This window comes from Phascolarctos cinereus, unplaced genomic scaffold (assembly GCF_003287225.1).
Source record: "Phascolarctos cinereus isolate Bilbo 61053 unplaced genomic scaffold, phaCin_HiC Scaffold_726;HRSCAF=1367, whole genome shotgun sequence".
NCBI lineage: Eukaryota > Metazoa > Chordata > Mammalia > Diprotodontia > Phascolarctidae > Phascolarctos > Phascolarctos cinereus.
Window position 1 is genome coordinate 387687419 of NW_027556098.1, and position 23611 is coordinate 387711029.

A 23611-nucleotide genomic window follows, 5' to 3' on the forward strand; every position below is an offset into this window, starting at 1 on the left:
TCCAATGGTGCTAATTCCAAAGAGAAGTTATTTGTGACCTCTCTCAATCAAAGTTTCCACACAGGATGCTGCTAAAAAGAGACAAAAGAAAATAAAAATATCTCTCCACGTTTGGGGGTTCTATCAATAGCTCAGTTACACAACAATAACTTGGTTTTTACATGGGCAAGACAAATACATTCAGGAGGAAATAAAGTGCTGTTTAAGTAAACAATCCTAGACCTGGCACTTAAAACACTTTGAGATACAGAAGTGTACAAAGTAATAAAACTCAAAAACTGTTCAACTCTACCAACTACCAAGGAGGGAAAAAAAAAAGGCTCCATGCATTGGAAGCAGGTGCTTTAGTTTCTATTCCTAGAAAGAACACCAAGTACAAACATGCAGCAAGTAAAACAAAAATGAACAAAATGAACAAAAAGACATGGCAGAATTATTTACTCATCACACCCATCATTTGTCAAATAGAATATAGCACATCTAGGAAAGTACTAAATTCTTTACACAGTTGCAAAAATGTCCTAAATATTAACTGAATCTCTCATTTCAGACATGTAAATATTTTAGAAATCTAATGCTACATCAGAAAAACCAGTACTTTTGAATTCAATCTTTTAAAACTTAGTATTTTTCAGCTGAAAATACTGTCACAAAATTGAACAGAGTAATGTTCTCTCTCCTGTTCAGACAGTTTTCTTAGCAAAATCCATGGTTCCTACTCTGATTAGTCTCCTAATCTCCTGACATGAGGTTGCCTGTGTGCATGCATTTTGTAACTCATCATGCAGATTTACAATCCGATATAAATGTCACCACCAGTGATAATATTGAGGAAATGACTGTAAAAGGAGACTGGGCTTCCAGAGTTTTCTTTGCAAATGAATCTGAAAATCATTCAGACGACTCCATTTTAGAGCCCATATAAACAAAGGGGAGTTGAGCAAGCTACTCCTTTTGCCTTCATTTACTACATAACAAATGCAGATACCTTACAACATATTCCCACTATTTTCTAGTTCAATAAATCTAACTATAAACCAGCAGTACCACCTTCCTATGGAATTCTGCAATCATGCCTCATCTGGGAAACTAGAATTCTAGTGTACCCAGAATAGTAACCTTTAGAGTACTTTCGTAACATGACAAGAAGTACAGTGTGGGAAAGCAGAACGAGTACCAGGTACGGAGTCATAAGGGCCAGGTTCAAATCTCATGTGTGTGTGTGTGTGTGTGTGTGTGTGTGTGTGTGAGAGAGAGAGAGAGACAGAGACAGAGACAGACTGATTGCAGGCAAACTCCTTGACCTCATTTACCTCTGTCAAATATAGGGAATTAGAATCTATCAGGTCCCTTGAAAGTCTAAATCCTAGAACCTCAGATATTGGTGACCAATTAACGGAGAGCTATAGAAAAAATTTAGTTGACAAGACTACTTTCACAGTGGACAAATTACTGGATTTTCAATCAAGAGTTCAAATCTCTGCTATTTAATCTGTGAGAAAAGCAAGCACTTACTCTCCCCTGGGCCTTAGTTACTTCATTTATAAAGAAAAGGAGTGTTCTAAAAGAACACTAAGATCTCTCCATTCTAAGGTCTAACTCCTACAATCTTATGAAATGTGAAGCAAAAAACACTTCCACCACTTCTATTAGCATGTTATCTGAAAAAGCCAAAGCACTAAAAATATCTAGGGCTACAATAGCAGAGTTTTCAATAAGAAATATTCAGGTCTCAGAGTGGCTTCACAGATGGTAAAAATGAAAAAAATACATAACACTATTAATCCACTGAATAATTTCATTCCCACAGGCCTTTTATTTCTTCAAAGGTAGTTAAGTAGTCTAGTGGACAGAGAGCATTGGGCCTAGAGTCAGAAGATCTGAATTTAAATCAGGCCTCTCACACCAGCTGTGTGATCCCGGGCAAGTTACTTAACCTCTATCTGCCTTATTAAATGGGGATGATAATCATGCCTACATTCCAGGATCGTTGTGAAGACAAAATGAAATATTTCTGAAGCACTTAGCACAGTGCCTGATACATAGTAGGCACTTAATAAATGCTCATTCCCCTCCCTTCTTCCTCCACAATTGTTTGTTTTAGGGAAGAAAGACCTTCATTCTATATACATTTATAGCTAAGCTTCTAGTTGTTGTTACTATTACAACAGTGATTTCATCAGTGTGGAACTTCCCTAAATAGCAGCAACTCTTCTGTAACTAACAGTCTTAGCTATTGCCTAGTGCATTGAGAAGTTACAGGATCTACATGTGGTCAGTCACATCAATTGTATGTGTCAGAGGCAGGCCCTAAATTTGGTGGTTCTGGATTCCAAGAGTACTTTTCCATACTACCTCTTATTATCTAGGCACAATCAAAATTAGATCACCAGAAGTAATTAAAATTACTCCTTAAACATCTAAAACTAGACTTCCTCATTATTGTTCTTTGAAAATTTCCTGGAGGGGCAGCTAGATGGCACAACAGATACAGCACCAGTCCTGGACTCAGGAGGACCTGAGTTCAAATTCGGCCTCAGACCGACACTTGACACTTACTAGGTGTGTGACCCTGGCAAGTCACTTAACCCCCAATTGCCTCGAAAAAGAGGGAAGGGGAAAGGGAAGGGGAAGGGAAAAGGAAAAGGAAAAGCAAAAGGAAAGGAAAAGAGAAAAGTTCCCAGGAGTGCACAACATCAACAGTACATATAATAACAATTAACAAGTCAGACATGGTCAAGCCTTATTTTCTTTTTTTTTTTAAAGGTAAATTTTCAAGTCCAGTTTCAAAAGACTTACCTTCTTCAGAATCCCTCATGCTTGCAGAGGCTGAGTCAGGTTCACCTTTTTTTAGTTTTGCTTTGTCTCCCGTCTTGCTTGCCTTATTTTTACCCTCTTGGGATTTTTTCTTCCCTGAAAAAAAAAAGATATACATGTTCCACTGCTATTCTTGACATTAATCAGTGGCATAGAACAGGGAAAAGAAGGCAACAATCATTAATCCAATCCTAGGAAAGTGCTTATCTCCAGACAGTAACTACTTTAGTTTCTTAAAGAAAATAATAAATTGGGGCAGCTAGATGGCGCAGTGAATACAGCACTGGCCCTGGATTCAGGAGGACCCAAGTTCAAATCCAGCCTCAGACACATATAACTCTTACTAGCTGTGTGACCCTGGGCAAGTCACTTAACCCCACTGCCAAGCCAAAAAAAAAAAAACAAAACAAAACAAAGAAAATAATAAATTACTAACATAAAAGGGAAAGTGGGAAAAGTTAATGGCAACATTTTATAAAATAAATACTAATGGAAACTTCTTGTACTTGCTTTAATAATGGACACAGAGGTAATTAACTCCCTTTGTACTTATGCCCACCTTGAAAAATACATAAAAGTAATGGTGTTGATTTCAAATCACTGGAAACACAGTAACAGCAACACCTAATGCAGCACTATATAACACTGATAATTCATAAATAGCAGTCAAGCAGTGAATACTGGTAAATTTAGGGGGTTTTAATTATTTTTACTTATTTTGTTAAATATTTCCAAATTACAGGTAAAAATTTTTTTAACAATTTATTTAAAATTTTGAGTTCCAAATTCTCTCCCCCTCCCATCTTCCCCTCCCCTCTCCTTGAGAAAGCAAGCACTTTGATTTCAATTATACATTTAACAACAAGCAAAGGATATTTCCATATAAGCCATGTTGCAAAAGAAAAACAAAACTATAAAAATAAATTTTTAAAAAAGTATGCTTAATCTGCAATAACAGTTCATCAATTCTCTCTAGAGATGGACAGCATTTTTCACCATGGGTCCTTTGGAATTATGTTGGCTCACTGTCCTGACCGAAGTAGCTAAGTCACTCACAGCCCATCATCAATATAATAATGCTTTTATTGTGTACAATGTGATGGTTCTGCTCCTTTCACTTTGCATGAGATCATATAAGTTTTCCGAGGTTTTTCTGAAACTATCCTGCTTGTCATTTTTTACAGCACAATAATATTGCATCAGAACCATATACCACAATTTGTTCAGCCGTTCCAAATGATGAGCATGCCCTCAATTTCCAGTTCTTTGACACCACAAAAAGAGTTGCTATAAATATTTTTGTACAAATAGGTCCTTTTCCCTCTTTGTTCTTTGGGAAAGACCTAGTAGTGGTATTGCAGGATCAAAGGGTATGCACAGTTCCATAACCCTTCCAAATTGCTCTCCATAATGGATGGATCAGTTCACAACTCCACCAGCAGTGCCTTAGAATCTTAATTCTTCCATATCCCCACAGACATTTGGCATTTTCCTCTTCAGTCACGTTAGCCAATAGATAGGCATGAAGTGGCATCTCAGAGCTGTTTCAATGAGCACTTCTCAAATCTATAGTGATTTAGAACATTTTTTCGTATGACTATTGATAACTTTGATATCTTCTGAAAACTGTCTATTCCTATCCTTTGACCATTTATCAACTGGGAAATGGTTCTTATTTTTATAAATTTGGCTCAGCTGCCTATGTATTTATCAAAGAAACATGGTATAAATTTTTTTTCCATAGATATGACAGGGATATTTTTCCATGTTCTCTTAATTTACTTATGATTATCAGTTTTTATATCTAAATCATTTATCATTTATCCATTTTGATCTTATCTTGATATACAGTGTGAGAAGTTGGTCTATGGCTAATTTCTGCCAAACCGTTTTCCAGTTTTCCCAGCAATTTTTGTCAAATGGTGAGTTCTTGCTCCCAAAGCTTGGATATTTGGGTTTATCAAACACTAGATTACTATGGTCATTTACTACTATGTACTGTATACCTAATCTATTTTACTGTCCCACAACTCTATTTATTGAAATCTGAAACTGCTAGGCTGCCTCCCTTCACACATTATTTTTCATTGATTCCCTTGATGTTCTTTGATCTTTTTTTCTTCCAGATAAATTCCACGACTGTTTTTGTAGCTCTATAAAATAATTGTTTGGTATGGTGCTGAATAAGTAAATTAGCTCAGGTAGAATTGTCATTTTTATTATACTAGCTCAGCCTACCCAGGAGCAAGTAATATTTCTCCAATTACTTAGATCAATCTGTTTCTGTGAATTTTTTTTTTGGTAATTGCTTTTGTTTTGTAATTGTCTTAATATAATCCCTAGGTTTGTCTTGGCAGGAAGACTTAAGTATTTTATATTATCTGTTGTTATTTTTAATGGAATTTCTTTATAACTTGCTGCTGTATTTTGTTGGTAGCACATAGAAATGCTGATGATTTATGTTGATTTATTTTATATCTCACAACTTCACTAAAGTTGTTAATTGTTTCAACTAGTTTTTTAGTTGATTCTCTAGGGTTGGTTCTCGAAGCACACCATCATATCATCTGCAAAGAGCAATAGTTTTATTTCTTCATTGCCCGTTTTTTTCTTCATTTTTTTCTTGTTTTATTACTATAGCTAGCATTTCTAGTATAACATTAAATAACAGTGGTGATAATGAGTATCCCTGTTTCACTCCTGACCTTATTGAGAAGGCTTTCAAGTTCATCCCAATTATAGATAATGCTTTCTTATGATTTTTTTTATGATTCTTGTTGTTTTTGTTACAGTTATTGTCAATTATGCTGACAGTTTTCCTATCTGAATGAGCTCTGTATTCTCATATAAATCTCACCTGGTCACAGTGTATGATCTTTGCAATATATCGCTGCAATCTCTTTGCTGGTATTTTATGTAAAATTTGTGCATCTCTTCTCAGCACTACAATGATCCAAGACAATTCCAAGAGACTCATGATGGAAAATGCTATTCACCTCCAGAGAAAGAACCATGGAGTCTGAATGCAGACTGAAGCAGACTATTGTCATTTTTTTAAATTGTTTTTTGTGGTTTTTCCCTTTTGTTTTGTTTCTTCTTTCACAACATGACTAACATGGAAATATGTTTAATATGATTGCACATGTATAGCCTGTATCAGATTGTTTACCACCTTGGGGAGGAGGAACAGGAGGGAGAGAGAAAAAATTTGGAACTCAAAATCTTATAAAAAATGATTGCTGAAAATTATCTTTACATGTAACTGGAAAAAAAATTCTACTAAAAAAATAAAAATTTTGCATTGATAATCATTAAGGATATTGGTCTGTAGTTTTCTTTGTTTTTGCTCTCCCTGGTTTAGGTTTTAAAATCATATTTGTGTCCCAAAAGGTATTTGATAGGACCCCTTATTTTTTTTTCTTCAAATAGTTTATATGGTATTAGGATTGTTATCTAAATGTCTGGTAGAACTAACTTATAAATCCATCTGGTCCAGGGATTTTTTCTTACAGAATTCATTGATGGTTTGTTCAATTTCTTTTACTAAGATTGAGTTATTAAGTATTCTATTTCCTATTCTGCTAAGCTGGGCAGTTTATATTTTTGTAAATATTCATCCATTTCACTTTCGTTGTCAGTTTTACTGGCATATCATTGGTGGTACATTCACCCTTTTCATTTTTGATACTGGTAATTTGGGGTTTTTTCCTTTATTTTTTCTTAACATGCTTTTACTTCATAGGATACCAATTTAGTTACTCAGAAAATAAAGTAAATTCGAGCACCTTTTGGTTAAAGTACAGTTACTTGTAATTGTCAAAGTGAAACTACAGAAATATGGATTCAGTTAAGCTAAAAAGAGCACAGTGGGCTCCAAGATCAAATGCAGAGTAATTATGACTAATTCACTATCAAATTATTAGGCATTCAAAGGGTCCTACAGGTGGGAGTCCACTTTGAGTTCACAGCAATTCAGTATTTCATTAACAAAAATAAAGACCGTATTCTGAGATTGCTAATTGCATTTTTTAGTGTTACCATATCATTTTGGGATAGAAAGCTTCAAACACTTTAGAAAACAGAATTAAATTACAATGTTTCTGGTAAATCAAAAGAATAAACTAAAAGCATTAAGAGAAATATTCAATAAGCAAAATATAACGTGCTCACACTGGAAAGACAATATGAAATACTCCTCAACTAAGTCTAATGAACAAGACTTGATATGTTGTGGCTTTTACCCCTCTTCTATTTCATATCCTATTTATTTTTCTTTAGGGTTTTGTTTTCATCACAGGTACTACATTTAATGAAATTTACTTAATGTTGCCTTCCTAAATCTTCCCTGCCAGATTTCAAGGAATCACCTGATCTTTTCTCTTCCCAGCACTGCTTCAGTAGCAGTTTACAATTTACAAAGTGTTTTCTTCTTCATCTGGGTAAATAAAGCAGTTACACAGTTAATGAAAAGAGCTACATTAGAACCCAGATCTCCTGACTCCAAGTTCAGAGTTCTCTCCACAACATTACACTTTCTGTAACAAATGACAGAACACATAGAAGTCCACAGGCAACATGTTAGGAACTAGTGCTAGGAAACACAGGCTAGCCAGCTACAGAGCAATATAAATAGCCAAGGTATGAATTAATTATTCTATCACATAAAAAAAAAACACCACACTAGTTTACTAGTAGAATAATAAGCCTAGAAAAACATATGCTTCTGGGCCCCTAATTTTGCAGAGATACAAAGAACATGGGAAGTCAAAAAACATTTAACACTACTTAGAATTAAAACTAATCTTTAAAAGATCCACAAAAGATTATGAATATTTTGCTTCAAAGGAAAAAAAAGGGATAATATTGTAATAATAATGGGAGGATAATATTGTATAAACATATGACGATTTTTTCAGATAACTGATAAATTCTTTGGATTCTCTCAAAAATGAAGTATTATTTCTTAAAGTACTATGTGAAATGTTACATACACATTCAAAATTAAACAAGTTCAGTTTCATACACAATCTTTTCTTCTGTTCCTTATACTATATAATAAAAAGCTCATAAAAAATAAAAAATTTTTGAATAATTAAAATGAAGTGTAATACTTTTTACAATCTACTCCAGTCCTCTCTTGAAGATCTGCTGATGGATTTAACAATTTTTTCTCTTCAGGAGAACAAACTCAAGCAATTTCTAATTTATTAACAACCCATTCTTTGGTCTCCCCTCTAGCACCTTTTCTCTTTCCAAATGAACAACTATATAACCCATGACTTTCTCTCAACTCAGTTTAACTCTGACTTATTTAAACTGATACTGAGTGAAGTGAGCAGAAGCAGGAGAACACTGTTCATGGTAACAACAACACTGTGCGATGACTAACTTTGACAGGCTCAGCTCTTCTCAGCAATGCAAGCACATACGAACTCCAAAAGACTCATGATGGAAAATGCTGTCCACATCCAGAAAAAGAACCATGGAGTCTGAATGCAGATGGAAGCGTACTATGTTTTGCTGTTGTTGTTGTTTTGTTTCTTCTTTCTTGTGGTTCCTGCCATTTGTTCTAATTCTTCTTTACAACATGACTAATGTGAAAATATGTTTAACATGAATGTACAGGTAGAGCCTATTTCAGACTGCATACCGTCTTGGGGAGAGGAAAGAGGAAGGAAGGGAAGAAAATTTAAAACTCAAAAGTTTATGGAAGCAAATGTTGAGAACTAAAAACAAATTAATTTTTAAAGTTTACCTCTTTGGCTCTTCTTGGATTTGGTTATTTGGCAAGTGGGGGCAGGAGGGAGGAAGGGAGCAAGGGGAAATATGAGAAAAGGAATATTGCTTACGGGAAATAGGATTCTACATTTTATTTCAATTCTATGCATTTAATCATTCCCCTATGTCTCCATTCTGCACATAAAGTCTGTTGTTTTTCAGAGTTTTACAACATTTTTTCTGATTAAAAAGGCCCTCTCAACCATGGGCAAACCTAAACCATATATATGATTATTTTGACATTATGATCTACTATTGATCAAAATATCTCACCAAAACAAGAGAATGTGCCCACATAATTATTTTTGACAAATGACACACTTAACACCAATTGTTTCATTTTAACTAATAACTGCATAAAGCTCAAATGCTTCTTTGTCTGCTGTGAGAATCAAAATCCTGCTCCTTTGCCAAAAATCTAAAAAACTTATAGCTCATTGCCGTGTTTCCTAATATGTGAATATATATTAGTGTCCTTTACCTCCTCCACAATCTGGATTTAATTAGCTATTGTGCTCTATCATATCACCCAAGCAGAATGAAATCCAAGGACCTGGTTTTCATCTTGGCTTCTTGTCTCGGGCCACACCAGACCCTGCACAGAGTGGGCACTTGGAAGAAATGTTATGTTGAAGAATATTCTTTACAAATATCATAATAAGAAAACTGTAGACTGTTCATTTCTCAGAAGACAAGGAGAGTCAAATATCATGACCCATGATGCTTCAATGCACAGATTACCTGATTTGAACCACACTGAATCCACTCATATATCAATGCCGAGAATCACACTTTTCCATCCCCTACTGCACATACCCAGGAAACGAGTCTTGACTTAAGCACTCAGGTCTACAATGCCAAGATTCTTTAGTTGCAGCTGCAGCCAGGTCATAAACATCTATGAGAGCTTGGCATTCACCAACTATCAAAGCAACACTGGGAGTTTGCTAATCCCATTATACAAACCAGGAACAAAAGATTGTACTCTCTCTAAATGTGGGTCATTTCTGAATATGTCAAATATTTAAGATAATGAAAACACTTATTTCAAAATGAAGAAGAAAAAAATTTAGACACAAAGGCTAAGACCAGACCCACAAGTCACAACTGAACACTGATGAAAAACATGGTAAGTCATATTCAAACTTTTATTAGGTGAAAATCAGTCTCCCTCAACTCATCATAGAAGTATCAAAAGTGAGGAAAAGGAAAAGACTTTAAATTTTAAAAGACTCAGCATGATGATTTATTAACCACAAAGCATACTTCAATACTATAATCTGTATTAACCAAAAATAAAGTATACTTCAGTACTACATCTCATATTAACCCAGATCAAAGTATACCAGAAATTAAGAAATGGAAATAAAAATAATCCTTATACAAAAAGCTGAAACCATTAGTTTTAAGGAGAAAATAAATAGTCACTTCAAAAATACCACTGAGGGGAATACTCTGGGAGGAAAACATAACTATCTCAAGTACAAAATATGTTCCATACGTTGTCTCATTAAATATTTGAAAGAATTAGAAATCTAGCAGCTATGGAACTCCAAATATACACTTTTTTTTTCTACTCCAAAATAGTTAGAATAGCGTGCCATCTTCCCCCCACGAATGGCTTGCCCAGCAGTTAGCTGTACAGTGGATAGAGTGCCAGGCCTGGAGTCAGTCAGCCCTCAGTTCAAATCCAGCCATAGACACTTATAAGCTGTGGGACACTGGGCAAATCACTTAACCTCTATTCACCTCAGTTACCTTATCACCTCACCTGTTAAACGAGGATTAAGAATGGCATGTACCTACCAGGACTGTTCTGAAGACTGAATGAGATTAAAAAAACTGTGAAGTGTTTAGCATAGCAGCACCTAGTACATAGTAAACACTCTATATATGTTAGAATACACATAATATACAAAAATGTTATTATTACTTTAAAAGATAAATATTTGGAGTGTCACGCATATCACTTTGGAAGCATAAAGAGATGAAGCCTATATCTAACAGGTTTATCAAACCTTTCTTAAAATAACCAAAAGAACCAATCCACAGGCTTCACCAATTTATTTCACTGAAAAAATGTTTCTGATGTGTATGTATGTATGTATGTATGTGTATGTATGTATGTGTGTATGTATGTGTGTATGTGTGTGTATGTATGTGTATGTATGTGTGTGTATGTATGTATGTGTGTGTGTGTATGTATGTGTGTGTATGTATGTGTGTATGTATGTATGTGTGTTATGTATGTGTGTATGTGTGTATATGTATGTATGTGTGTATGTATGTATGTGTGTGCATGTATGTGTGTATGTATGTGTATGTATGTGTGTGTATGTGTATGTATGTATGTATGTGTGTGTATGTGTGTGTATATGTGTGTGTGTGTACACAATCAAACAAGACACTAATTCCAAAGTCCAGAGAAATCCCTGAATACTTAAAAAGCCAATTTCAGTAGTTACAGGATAACCTTCTCACTTCAACTCTAAGAGAACGCGACTACCACCAGAATGAACTACTAGTAGGGCCCTGATCCTAACTCTGGATATAAATGCAAATTACTCAATTAAAGAAGATCACTGATTTCACCAATACGAATATTCCTACCAGCAATGCAGAATGCAACCAATGTTCCAGGACTTATACATACCTTCCCAAGAAAATTCACTCAAACTGGAGCTTTCCTTGGTTTTTACAGATGTTAAGCGGATATTAATGGAACCTATAAAGCTGTCTTCCTTCTTACCATATTCTTCTTTAATCAACTATTTCTTTGATAACATCCTTTACTCCAATTCTCCTATAAAATTTCTTGTTTGTAACGTATGATAGTCTGCACCTGTCCCTCCATCCAACTCTCCATTTTCTTTTGGGTAGAAATAATTTCTCTTCTGAGAAACAGTAACCTTTCATGACTTGCAGCCACATAACAATGTAAAAATGTTAGTATTAATAAAATGGGCTTCAGGTCATTGAAAGAACTTCAAGCTCATTCTCCTCTTTTTCAATTCAGAGTACTCATTACCCAAATAACTGTACCTACCCCACATGCACAGACTGATAGGTGAGAAGTTCTACAGGTTGTCCATCCAACCACACACAGTCTGGACAATAAGCATATTTCATCCATTTTGCCTTTTCCCATGTGACTGTTGTTAAGTCGAATGCAACTCTTAGTGACCCCCTTTGAAGTTTTCTTGGCAAAGATACAAGAGTGGCTTGCCACTTTCTTTTCCACCTCATTTGACAGATGAGGAAACTGAGGCAAAAAGGGTGAAGTGACTTGCCCAGGGCCACACAGTCTGTACAATGTCTCAGGAGGATGAATCTTCCCGATTTCAGGCCCAGGGTTCTATCCACTGTGCCACCTTTCTGACAGGCACAATTCTTACAAGATTATGGCTCTCATATAGGAGCATCTTCAAAGTCCCATGATGTTACTCACAAAGAAGATTAGCTAAAGAACCTCACCTTATATAAGGAATCTATTTTCAACTTGGATCGTATGTTGGATCTTCTCCAAGACACTGGAAAATACTTTTGGAAAGTGTACACCTACCTCCTAATTTTATGTGATCACTGAGTTGTCAAAAAAAGGTCATCTTTGCTATTACAATTTTCAAGGAATCTTGTAGAATTTTGAACTGTATGGGAGGCATATTGGGAGGCACCTTGTTGAAGAGACAGTTTCTTTAAGTCAGTGATTTGCCCTACTAAATCAAATGCTTTCTATAATCAATAAACATACAAAGTGAAATCTTATATTTCTCAATATCCTTAAGTAAATTATGTTATAATAACAAAAGCTTTCCTTTTACCCTAACATCCTTATAACAAATATATGCATAGAATAATTTCAATAACATTTCAGTACGACAGGAAAATAGGTATATGGGTTGTCAGTTAGCATTCACTGATCACTCTTTTATTCACAGTAAGATTTGAGATTTTCTTCCAAGTCTGGTACCTTTCTCTCCTTTAGGTACTCTGCAAATTGATTCCTCAACACCCTCAAAATTATGTTCCTCTCATCAGGGATTCCCCTGTGTATAGTTGGTCTAGGTCCAGCTGCTTCTTCCACATTTGTTACATGCAGTGCAATTTCTATTTCATCTATAAGCACATTCAAATCTGCATGTTAAGAGCACAGTTGTCCTTGATGGTCAAAAGGATTCATGTTAAAAATCTTTACACAAAATATTTATAGCAGAACATTTGTAGTAGCAAAGAACTGCAAACAAAGCAGATGCCCATCAATTAGAGAACAGCTAATCAAATTGTGGTCCAGCTTGGGATAATGGAATGTTACTGCACCATTAAGAAATAGCAAATATGAAGAATTCAGAAAAAACACACAATTATATGAATGAATGCAAAATGAAATGAACAGAACCAAGAAACACTAAGCATACTGACTACAACCAACCTGAATGCTATATAGATGAATGCTAAGTAAGCTTGGCCCTGAAGAAGAGATACAAAAGCGTACCTCTCTTCCTTCTTTGCAAAGGTAGGGGACTATGAAATATGGAACACTCCTCTGTGTGTGTGCTTACATCTATATCTATATGTGTGTTTGCATATCCATTTATGTATGCATTTATATATGCATGTGTGTTTACATGCATATACACTATACATGCATATGTACCACACACATATACACATACACATATATACACACAAATAAGTGCAGGCAATATAAAGTACTTGGGAGTCTACCTGCCAAGCCAAACCCAGAGAATATATGAACATAATTACAAAATACTTCACACAAAGAAATGAACAATAAGAGAAATATTAACTGCTCATGGGTAAGCCAAACCAAAATAATAAAAATGACAATTTTATCTAAGTTAATTTATTTACTTAGTGCCATACCAATCAACCTATCAAATAATTATTAGAACTAGAAAAAATAACAAAATTCACCTGGAAGAACAAAAGGTCAAGAATATCAAGGAATCAATTTAAAAAATGTTAAGGAAGGTGGCCTAGCAGTTCAAGATTTCAAAGTGTATTACAAAAAGGTAAACATTGAAACAATTTGGTACTGGCTAATAAATAGAGTGGTTGGACAGTGGAATAGATCAGGTATATAGTACATAGTAGTAAGTTACCACAGTAATCTAGTATTTGATAAACCCAAGTATCTAAAGCTTTGGGGCAAATACTTGACATCTGACAAAAAATGCTGAGAACATCGGAAAACAGTTTGGCAGAAACTATGCACAGACCAACATCTCAAACTGTACACAAAAAATAAAGTCAAAATGGAGAAATGATTTATATATAAAGGGTGATATCATAAGTAAATTAGGGTAACGTGGAAAAATATACCTGTCAAATAGTTTATGGCCAAACAAGAGATGGAGAGGATGATGGGAAGTAAAAGAATTTTGATTACATGAAATAGGGTTTTTGAACAAAGAAAACTAATGCAAACAAAATTTGAAGAAACAGGAAACCTGGGGGGTTTCTCTTTAAAAGGCCCCATTTCTCAAATCTATAGGGACTTAAGCTAAATTTATAAAAATAAGAGCCATTTTCCAACTGATAAATGGTCAAATATGAACAGGCAGTTTTCAGAGGAAAAAAAATCAAAAGCTACCTACAGTCACATGAAAAATGCTCTAAATCACTATTGGTTAGAGAAATGCAAATAAATTCAAACAACTCTGAGATACCACCTCATGTCTATCAGATTGGCCAACATGATAGAAAAGGAAAATGACAAATGCTGGAGGACACGTGGAAACATTTAGACACTAATGGATTGTCAACAGAGTTGTGAACTGGTCCAACCATTCTGGAGAACAAATTGGAACTATGCCTAAAGGGCTATAAAACTGTGCATACCCTTTGATCCATCAATACCACTATGAGGTTTATATTCCGAAGAGATCAAAGAAAAGGGAAAAGGACCTATTTGTACAAAAATATTTATAGCAGCTCTTTTTGTGGTGGCAAAGAATGGGAAACTGAGTAGATGCCCATCAACTGGAAAATGGCTGAAATATGATTGTGATGAAGTAGTATTATGCTATAAGAAATGACAAGCAAGAAGGTTTCAAAAAAACTTGGCAAGTCTTATATGAACTGATTCAAAATGAAGTGAGCAGAACTAGGAAAATATTGTACACAGTAACAGTAATACTGTAATGATGACCAACTGTGAAAGATTTAGCTACTTTGCTCAAAACAATGATTCAAAACAATTCTACAAGACATATATATTTTCTTTTGCAACACGGCTAATATGGAAACATGTTTTGCATGTCTTCGCATATATAATCAATATATTGCTTGCCTTCTCAAGAGGTGTGTATAGGGGGTGGAGAAACGTGAGATAAAGAAAGAATCTGGAACCCAAAAACATTTTTAATGTTAATTTTTAAAAATCTAATTGGAAAATATTTAACAAAAAATATTTTTAAAATATATACACACAGAGTCAGGCTGAGCTGATGTGTTGGTTAGTTTAAACGAACTGCATTTTGGGTGTTCTTTTTTATTCTTTGTATATAAGATGGCTACCTGAGGTAAGGACAAGTAGGGATATTTGAAAATGAAGGTGATATAAGAAAAAGATAACAATAAAAAAATTTTAGGGGGTGGCTAGGTGGCACAGTGGATAGAGCACTGGCCCTGGAGTCAGGAGGACCCGACTTCAAATCTGGCCTCAGATACATAACTGTGTGACCATGGCCAAGTCACTTAACCCCAACTGCCTCACCCAAAAAAAATTTTTTTTAGAGTATTTGTAGATTTGTTTTCATCTTTTGTCCTTCCAGTTTTATCCTTAAATTCATTAACAAACACTTATTAAGTGCTTACTATGTACCAAGATGCCTTTGTTTCACTGGATCCCTTGACAAGCTTTCATCAGACTGAGTTTTCCCTTCATGGGTTTGGTCTGATGAGGTACTCCATCTTCCATCATCCTCCATAACATTTTTTAAAAAACAAGTTCATATTCTAAATCAGTGCTTCTCTTGGCTGCAACATCTCTCCTCTTGGCAAATCATGTTTGCTGGCTGAAAAAGCAGTTTTTAATCTCTTTTTTGTCTTTTTATGGCAACTGATTTATATCAGTTAAACTTTTGCATGAAATTATCATAATCAATACTAATATCCTTTCCTTTATCCATTCCCCATCTTTCACTAACATGCCTGAATAGGTCAAGTTGGAACTGTTTTAATTTCATGCAACTTTTTTTTTTCATTTTTACTTTTTCTTATAGCTATTAATTTTTATGTTTGCTCTAAAGAACTTTTGGACTGACTTTAAACAGCTTATTCAAGAATGACTCTCATATCAGTAATTTGTCAAAATTAAATCAATTTTATTTCTGAGTGATGTATTTGGTATTCACAACATCTACCACGTACACTAGATGGTATAATGGATAGAATTCCAGTCAGTGGCTGACTACAATAAGCGTCTCCTCTTTCCCTCCTCTCACTCTTAACTCCTTATACTCTGGCTTCCCGTTTTGTCCCACCAAAATGCTCTCTCCAAAGTTCAGGATGATCTCTTATTCACTAAAAAGAATGACAACTCTCTCAATCCTCACTCTCCAACCTCTGTAGGTTGCTGATCCCCCTTCTTCTCCTTGATATTCTCTTCTCTCTATTCTACAAACAAAATACTCCATGTCTCAGCTCCAGAATTTTCTCTGTCCCCCAGGCCTGTAATGTGCTCCCTTCTCATCTCTGCCTCCTGGCTTCCTGGCTTCCTTTCAGTCCCAACCAAAATTCCATCTTCTACAGGCCATTCCCAATGGCTCTTAATTTTAGGGCCTTCCCTCTCTTAATTATTTCCTACTTTTCAGATATAGAAACTACTGCCCAGAAAAGTTGTAACTCAGGTCAGGTTGCCCAACTAATTAGGAGCAAAGTCAAATTAGGATAATGGGAGTCAATTTCTTGACTTAAAATCCAATGCTACTTTCTAGCATGCCATCCTACATTCTCCATAGGAAGAAGTTCCCCACATAAACTGAGGAGTAAATAGTATTTGGCTTTATTACTATGTTTTTCACAAGTAAAGTTGGAATTTATTCTGTACTTTTGTTTAAAACTAGGTGATTTTGTAAAACAGACCAGTTAAAGTTTCAGACTTGAAGGCTATATAGGTGCCTCCAGATCAGCACAGAACCCAGTGGAAGCCTGATAAGTACACATGTGCACTTACCATCAGGTTCCTGTAGGGTCCTAGATGGTGGCTACTGCCAGCTGGATCCTCCACATGGTCTAAACAAGAAAGACAGAGGAATGAAACATAAGGAAAGTGAAATGGAAACAATAACAAAGAATATAATGAAAAACAGAACAAAGTTATGTAGATATAGAGAAAAGAGTGACACACAGAAGGGTGAAAAAGAAATCTGAATAAAAACAGCAACAAAATTGCCATGTAATCTATGACACAGTGGATAGTGCCACACCTAGAGGCAGGAAGAACTGAGTTCAAATCTAGCCTCAGATAGTTACTAGCTATGTGACCCTAGGCAAGTCGCCTGACCCTGTTTGCCTCAGTTTCCTCATCAGTAAAACGAATTGGAAAAGGAAATCGCAAACCACTCCAGTATCTCTGCCAAGAAAACCCCAAAAGGTATCAAGAAGAGTTGGACACAACTGAAAGACAAAACAATAAAATCTATACCAACAAGAGCTGACATTAGGAAAAATTGCTTAAATTTGTATTTTGGGTTATTAAGATCAATTTGGTTCTCACTATCCTTCAACTTACTTAGGCTGTCTATATCATGATACATCAAAATGGATTCATTTTCATCACCTAAAGGAAAAGAGATTAGAGATCTCCTCGTCCCATTCTCTCATTTTACAAATGAAAAAAGTGACTGAGGTCTTGAGAGGGTAAACAACTTACCTGAAGTCTGATAGCTAATAAGTGGCATGGCAGAGCTGGGTGTCAAATTCCAACTACAATTCATTCCACTCAATCTTGCTGCTTCTTGTAGAACTACACACTACAATTCCTATACTCAGAGCAGAGAGCTCCTATCTAGCCTTCTTATTTTATAGATGTGGAATCTGGGGGTCATAGCAAACCTGAAGACCAAACAACTTGCCTAATGCTACATATACTTTCCAGAGTGCTTTTATATCTACTGAATCATTTGGTTTAAAATACAGTATGAGAAAACTGAACAAAAAGGAGCACCAACAATTAATTCTTCAGATTGCAGAAAAACATTTCTAATAGTTTATGGACCGAAAACTTCCAAGCATTCCCTTTAAATCAAGGAAGAGGAAAAAACTTAAGACAAAGTCTCTAGTTCTTTGACAAATGGTCAGGTCAAAATCACCCTATCAAATGCAACTAGCAAATGCAAAGACCGACGTGGAAGATGGTGATGACTCATTTTTCAAAAAACAGTGTAGCAATATATCTCCAAACAACTGGACAAGGAGGTGCACAGCTAAAAGTAGGTAACACAACACAAATGGTTTAACCCAGGTCTAAAACATCAATTGCTAGTCTTATAGTCAAACCATAAGAAGACTTTGCTAAGAAAGTAACTTTGCCAAAAACTATAGGTAAAATGTTCCAGAAGAAACAAAATCCTGGGAGTACTCAAGTATCAACAAAAATAGCTCACAGTGTATAAGATAATTTGTATTTAGTTCAGTTTCCCTACTGGTTGGCTTCCCAAAATAAATTTCTAAATTTCTAAATTTCATTTAGTAACTCTGAAAGCTCAACTCTTTTTTAATTTGGGGTGTTTGCAACTATAAAGTATAAAATACATACTCAAGCACCAGTGCATGAGACTTACAGGAAAGATAAATCCCTTGTACTCTTAATCATATTAATTAGTTAACAAAATGTGTAAGTGAGCAGAATATGCCCAAAACAAGTTGCACTATTACTCACCAAAAAAAAAAAAAAGCTTGGCAAGGAAATCAAAGAATGGATATAAATAAAGGAGTAAAAGATGGCAGGCCAAAGATATCAATGAAAAAATGAACAAGATAGTCTTCTACAGTTTAAAAAAATCTCATTTTGACTCTTTTCAATCTCACTCCCATCCTTACCATTGTACCAGAATGGAACTTTAAGGATATCGATAACCTCTAAACTGCCAATGACTTGTCTTCAAGTCTTCATTCAACTTGAACTGTTATATACAACTCTGTTTGAGAAACCCTTCTTAAAATTGTTTCCTCCCTTTGGCCTCTGTAATATAGATTCTGAGTTGGAAAAGACCTTAGAAAACCCTTAGGTCCAATACACACATGAGAATCCAAGTGGAAAATCGTTAATCTCTACTAAACTTCATCTTACTAGACTCTGACATGTCAAAACATTTTGGGATCTTGATTCTGCCATTCAATGTTACCTACCCCTCCCAGCTTTTGTCATCTGTGAATCTGTTAATCATGACAACTATGGCTTCACACACATCATTAACAATGATCTTTCAGTATCTTCATCAAAATAACAAGTCTTAGGAGGTTATAACTATATCACCAACACTTGGTATTGGTGCACAAGGACAAGTACTAATTGAGTAAATTCATATTTATATAGATAGCACTTTGAGGCTTATAAATCATGAGACTACATAACTAGAGAAAGAATAATATACTCAAAAAATATCATGAAGCAGCTATACAATAAGGATTCTAATTCAGGTTCAGTACCCCTATCACCAAACAAGGAGTGCTTAGTAGCTCTGCAAAGACAGCATTTTTCAAGAACCTGGCAACTCCCTTTAAAGACAGAAGAACAGAAAAACCCCGAGAGAATTAGTGAATCATTTATTCTCTGTCAAAAGGAAAGTCCTTTCTCTTCATAGGTGACCTGGTAAATATCTTATGCCCAAATAACAAAAATATACACACAAACAAGGATAGATTTACTACTACTTAATTTCAAATTAATGTTTTTATAGTAAACTTATTAGGATCTTCTGATAATCTGAATTTAAGGCAAGAAATAAAGTAAATACTCAGAATAAAAGTTAAGCAGTCATCTTTTTTTATATGTTAGTCTAAAGTTTTGCCTACAAAGTCAAGGGCATAGCTAAATAATTATCTACTGAATTTGATCAATACACTACTATACTACTTCATGTAGCCTTTGAGGCACTCTCCTTGACTAATTACTGCCATGACTCTCCCATTCAATCCTTAAAATTATAGTAGTGTCAGTTTCCACTATGCAACAGAAAATGTATTGATCTAAACCTTAATTACCAACTCTGACAGACTTGGCCCAGGTCTCATCCTCCTGGATCTTTCAGTAGTGTTTTACTGTTAGACAACTCCACCATTCTGAAAACTCTCTCCCTACTTTTTTTTCCTTCCTACTTTTAATAAAGAAGCAAGGTTCCATTTGTTTTCTGCACTGTTATTTTTCTCAAACTGACACACACATAATAGGCAGCCAAACTTTGGGGAAAATGGAGAACAATCTGCAGGAATGATATACTATCATGGCTTGGATTCAAGTTTCTGATAAACAATTTCATTACTGCTCATGCCTACAATAAGGAAATACGTAGTAATAACATTTTTGATTCTGTTCCTACTTCCTCCTGGCCCTGTTTCTGACTTTCTAGACTTCAAAATCATGTCTCTACTTACATATCATCCTAGAACTTTCCTCAGTGTCTAGGGCTCTCCTCATCCTGGAAAATCCTACCAGTAGTTTGCTTACCCTGAAATATTCCTCTGCATGGCTCTATACCACCCCATTTCTCCCCCTTTGTTGAGTTTCTACTAAACCCTCCATTTTATAGAAGGGTCAAAGCCGTCCCCCTTCATTCCCCTCCCAGCTTCCTTACTTACCTTGATGGACTTCAATAACATTCCTGGACCAGATACTTCATTCCCTCTACTCTCTTCTGTGTTGTGTTGTCATCCCATTTTTAAGCTCCATGAGGGCAGGGAAAAAATTTTTTTTATGCTTATATTTGTATCCCTATCATTTAGTACTGTTCCTGACACCTAGTAAATGCTTAAACTCAGGTCTTCCTGATTCTAGGCCCACCCACTATAGCACCCACATCCTTTCTCCATCTCTTGAAGAATGAAACTATCATAAAGTTAAGTCAGATGTTCATTAGATGCTTTGATTTTGCCTAAGAGAGCATTAGCAGATATTCAAATGAAGAACCCCATCATTACAGCATCATGTATCTATAAAGCATTTAAAGTATTATATAAATGCCTGCTATTATCATGTCAAGTTTGTAACTTCTTTCTCCAACACCTCAATTAATTCTCCTTCTTACCTATGTGATTTGTAGCACATTTGCATGAAAGCATTGCTTCTGTTTTACTCTCTACTGATCTTCACCAAAAAACTATCCCCTATGCTTCCTGCCCTCCTTCCTTCCCTTTTTGGTTCCCAAACATCAGATCTGGGATGCACTGAGAAGCTCTGCGGCATGTTGCAGATACATACTCTCCAGCGTTTATTAAGCTAACAAAATGCTATATCAGTGTCTACCCAGGAACTTCGGGGAGCCAGCAGCCATTAACTCTCCTCTGTCCTTCCTTTGACCATGAGGAGATGGCTGGTACCTGTGGCTCCCTATCTAGAATCTTTGAACAGAGGAAGGTACTTCTTCTAGTAATGGTTTAGCTCCTCCCCTTGGACAGGAAAAGTATCATTCCTACTCAGAAACTTAAATGGTGCAGCAGTCTTTTCTACTTCCTTCTCTACGTCATTCTATGTTCTTCCACTCTCCAATCTCATTTCCCTCTGCCTCCTTTTTTAAAATCTGTTTCTTCAGTGGAACACTTCCAAGGAACATGTCATTCTTCATGAAAACTTGGAGCAGAAATGCATTCCCCCAGCTTATTCATTTCCTCCTCCAGTGTGGTGCCCAATGTGTACTTTTTACCTAAGGAAGAGGTGTTATACAATAGCATTATCATTATCATCTCTATGGGTATGACTTTCAAATCTAACTCCAACCTTGTTCTCTCTTCTAAGCAAAAGATCTTTATATTTATGACAATTTGCTAATGATCTCCACCTGAATAACCCCACTAGAAGTTCAAACTGAACAAATCAAAAACTATTCCAATTCTACCACTCCTCCATTACCCAAAGCCCAGTACATCTCACAGAATTATGAATTCCATCATTCAAACAGAGTTGAAAGAGACTTAATAAATCATCTAATCTCTCATTTTTATAGATGACAAAAATGAGGCCCAGGGAGCTCAAGTTTTCCCAAGGTCTCAAGGACAGTAAAGCAGGAGAGCTGGAATTCAAAGATAATCAAATAAACTTTTACTAAGTGCCTGACAACGTATGTGCATTTGAGCTAGGTGCTAGAGGTAATGGAGAAAACATTTCTGCTCAAGCAGCCTTCTCACCCCTCCCAAGAATCTCTCTTCTTGCAAACAACACTAGCCAGTCCTGTGGGAAGAAAAGCAACCTATCTGTGCTTCTACCCATTCTTTCACACAAGACGATCCGGCAGAGATTGAGTTACAGTATGCACTGAAGACCTTTGTAAATTAATATCTTACTTCCCAAACCTGACCCACTTCCAACATTCCCTTTTATTTTAGAAGATATTGCTACCTTTCTAGTCACCCCGATTTGCAACTTCACTGTCATCTATGACTCTTCCCACATTTCTAATTAGATGCCAAGTTTTGTCATTCCACTCTCCACAACATTTCTTGCACCTATCCCTCTTTCTCTACTCTCACAATCACCAAGCTAGTTCATGCCTCATCACCACTCATCTGGATTGCTGCAACAGGCTTTTAATTGATTTCCTTTCCTCAAGTGTTTCCTCACTTCAATCCATGTAAAGTATAGGTCTATTGTGCAACTCCCCTACTCAAAAAGTTCCAGGGGCTCCCAATTGACTCTAGGATCAAATATTTCATCATTATCTCATCCTTTAAATTTTCCTATTGGGTAAGTTTTATAATGTGTATAAATAGTAGTAAGGTATTGCATATATAAAATTTACAAAAAGTAAACATACACATACAAGGGGGGTAGTTGTTGAGGTTTGGTTTTGTTTTGTTTTTTACTGATGGGGTACACAATCAAAAAAGAGTTTTCAGACCATTAATTTAAGAGACTGGCTTAACCATACATATAGGAGAAGGGAAAAAAAATGCTTGAAGTATACATATTGCTTAGGTTACATAACATGCAGATGACTGTGCAACTGTGCAACTCATTATGTCAATACATACTGTCTTGGACTGACAAGGCAGATAGTCAATAAACTGAACCCAGGAGGATGTAACTAATAATAGCTAGGATTTAAATAGCATTTCAAGGTTTGCAAAGCACCTTATAAGTATTATCTCATTTTACAAGTATTATCATTTTACCATTACATTTATTTAGAAAGCTATTGAGCTATATTTTATTGGGCGAAATTGAGAAGCACCATCAGTGCTCTCAAGATGCACAAAAGCTCATCTTTTTAATACCAAGATTCACCTGTTGAGAGTCAGAGAATACAAACATCTTAGAAAAAATCAAAATCAGTGGTGAATAAAAGGGCAATGAAAAGTGGGTACAACAAGGCAGCTAGGTGGAGCAGTGGATAGAGCACCGGCCCTGGAGTCAAGAGGACCTGAGTTCAAATCTGGCCTCAGACCGAACACTTGACACTTACTAGCTGTGTGACCCTAGGCAAGTCACTTAACCCCAATTGCAAGATGACCCTAAAAAAATCATAAAATACATCATCAGGGAAATGTTGTCAGAAAAGGAAGTTGCCCATTAAGAGTGGGGGGTTATAGATGAATAGCTCAAACGTTGCAGTTATAACTACACGAAAGTCTCCAGTGAACGTAGCACACCTTTTATGGGGGAATTATGGAAGGACATGACAAGAAAAAGAAAGGATGGGAAGATATGGATTGTGACCTGCACTGGTGGAGCAAAATATCCATTCCAATAAGATAATGAATCAAATGAAAGAATAACCATGCCAATACAGTTCTAGATGACAAGAGACTGATTTAAAATAAATTTCTAAAAATGCAA

The 23611-nt window shown here is 35.7% G+C and overlaps 1 protein-coding gene across 3 annotated transcripts in view; it reads right to left on the reverse strand.

Annotated features, from left to right (window-relative positions):
* Positions 1-23611, reverse strand: part of PRDM2 (PR/SET domain 2) — a 200766-nt gene that overhangs the window by 73448 nt on the left and 103707 nt on the right. For all 3 annotated transcript variants that reach the window (XM_020973482.2, XM_020973451.2, XM_020973473.2), the window contains exon 7: positions 2800-2913. In XM_020973482.2, coding sequence (XP_020829141.1) covers positions 2800-2913 — 114 coding nt within the window. The remainder of the gene's footprint in view (positions 1-2799; positions 2914-23611) is intronic.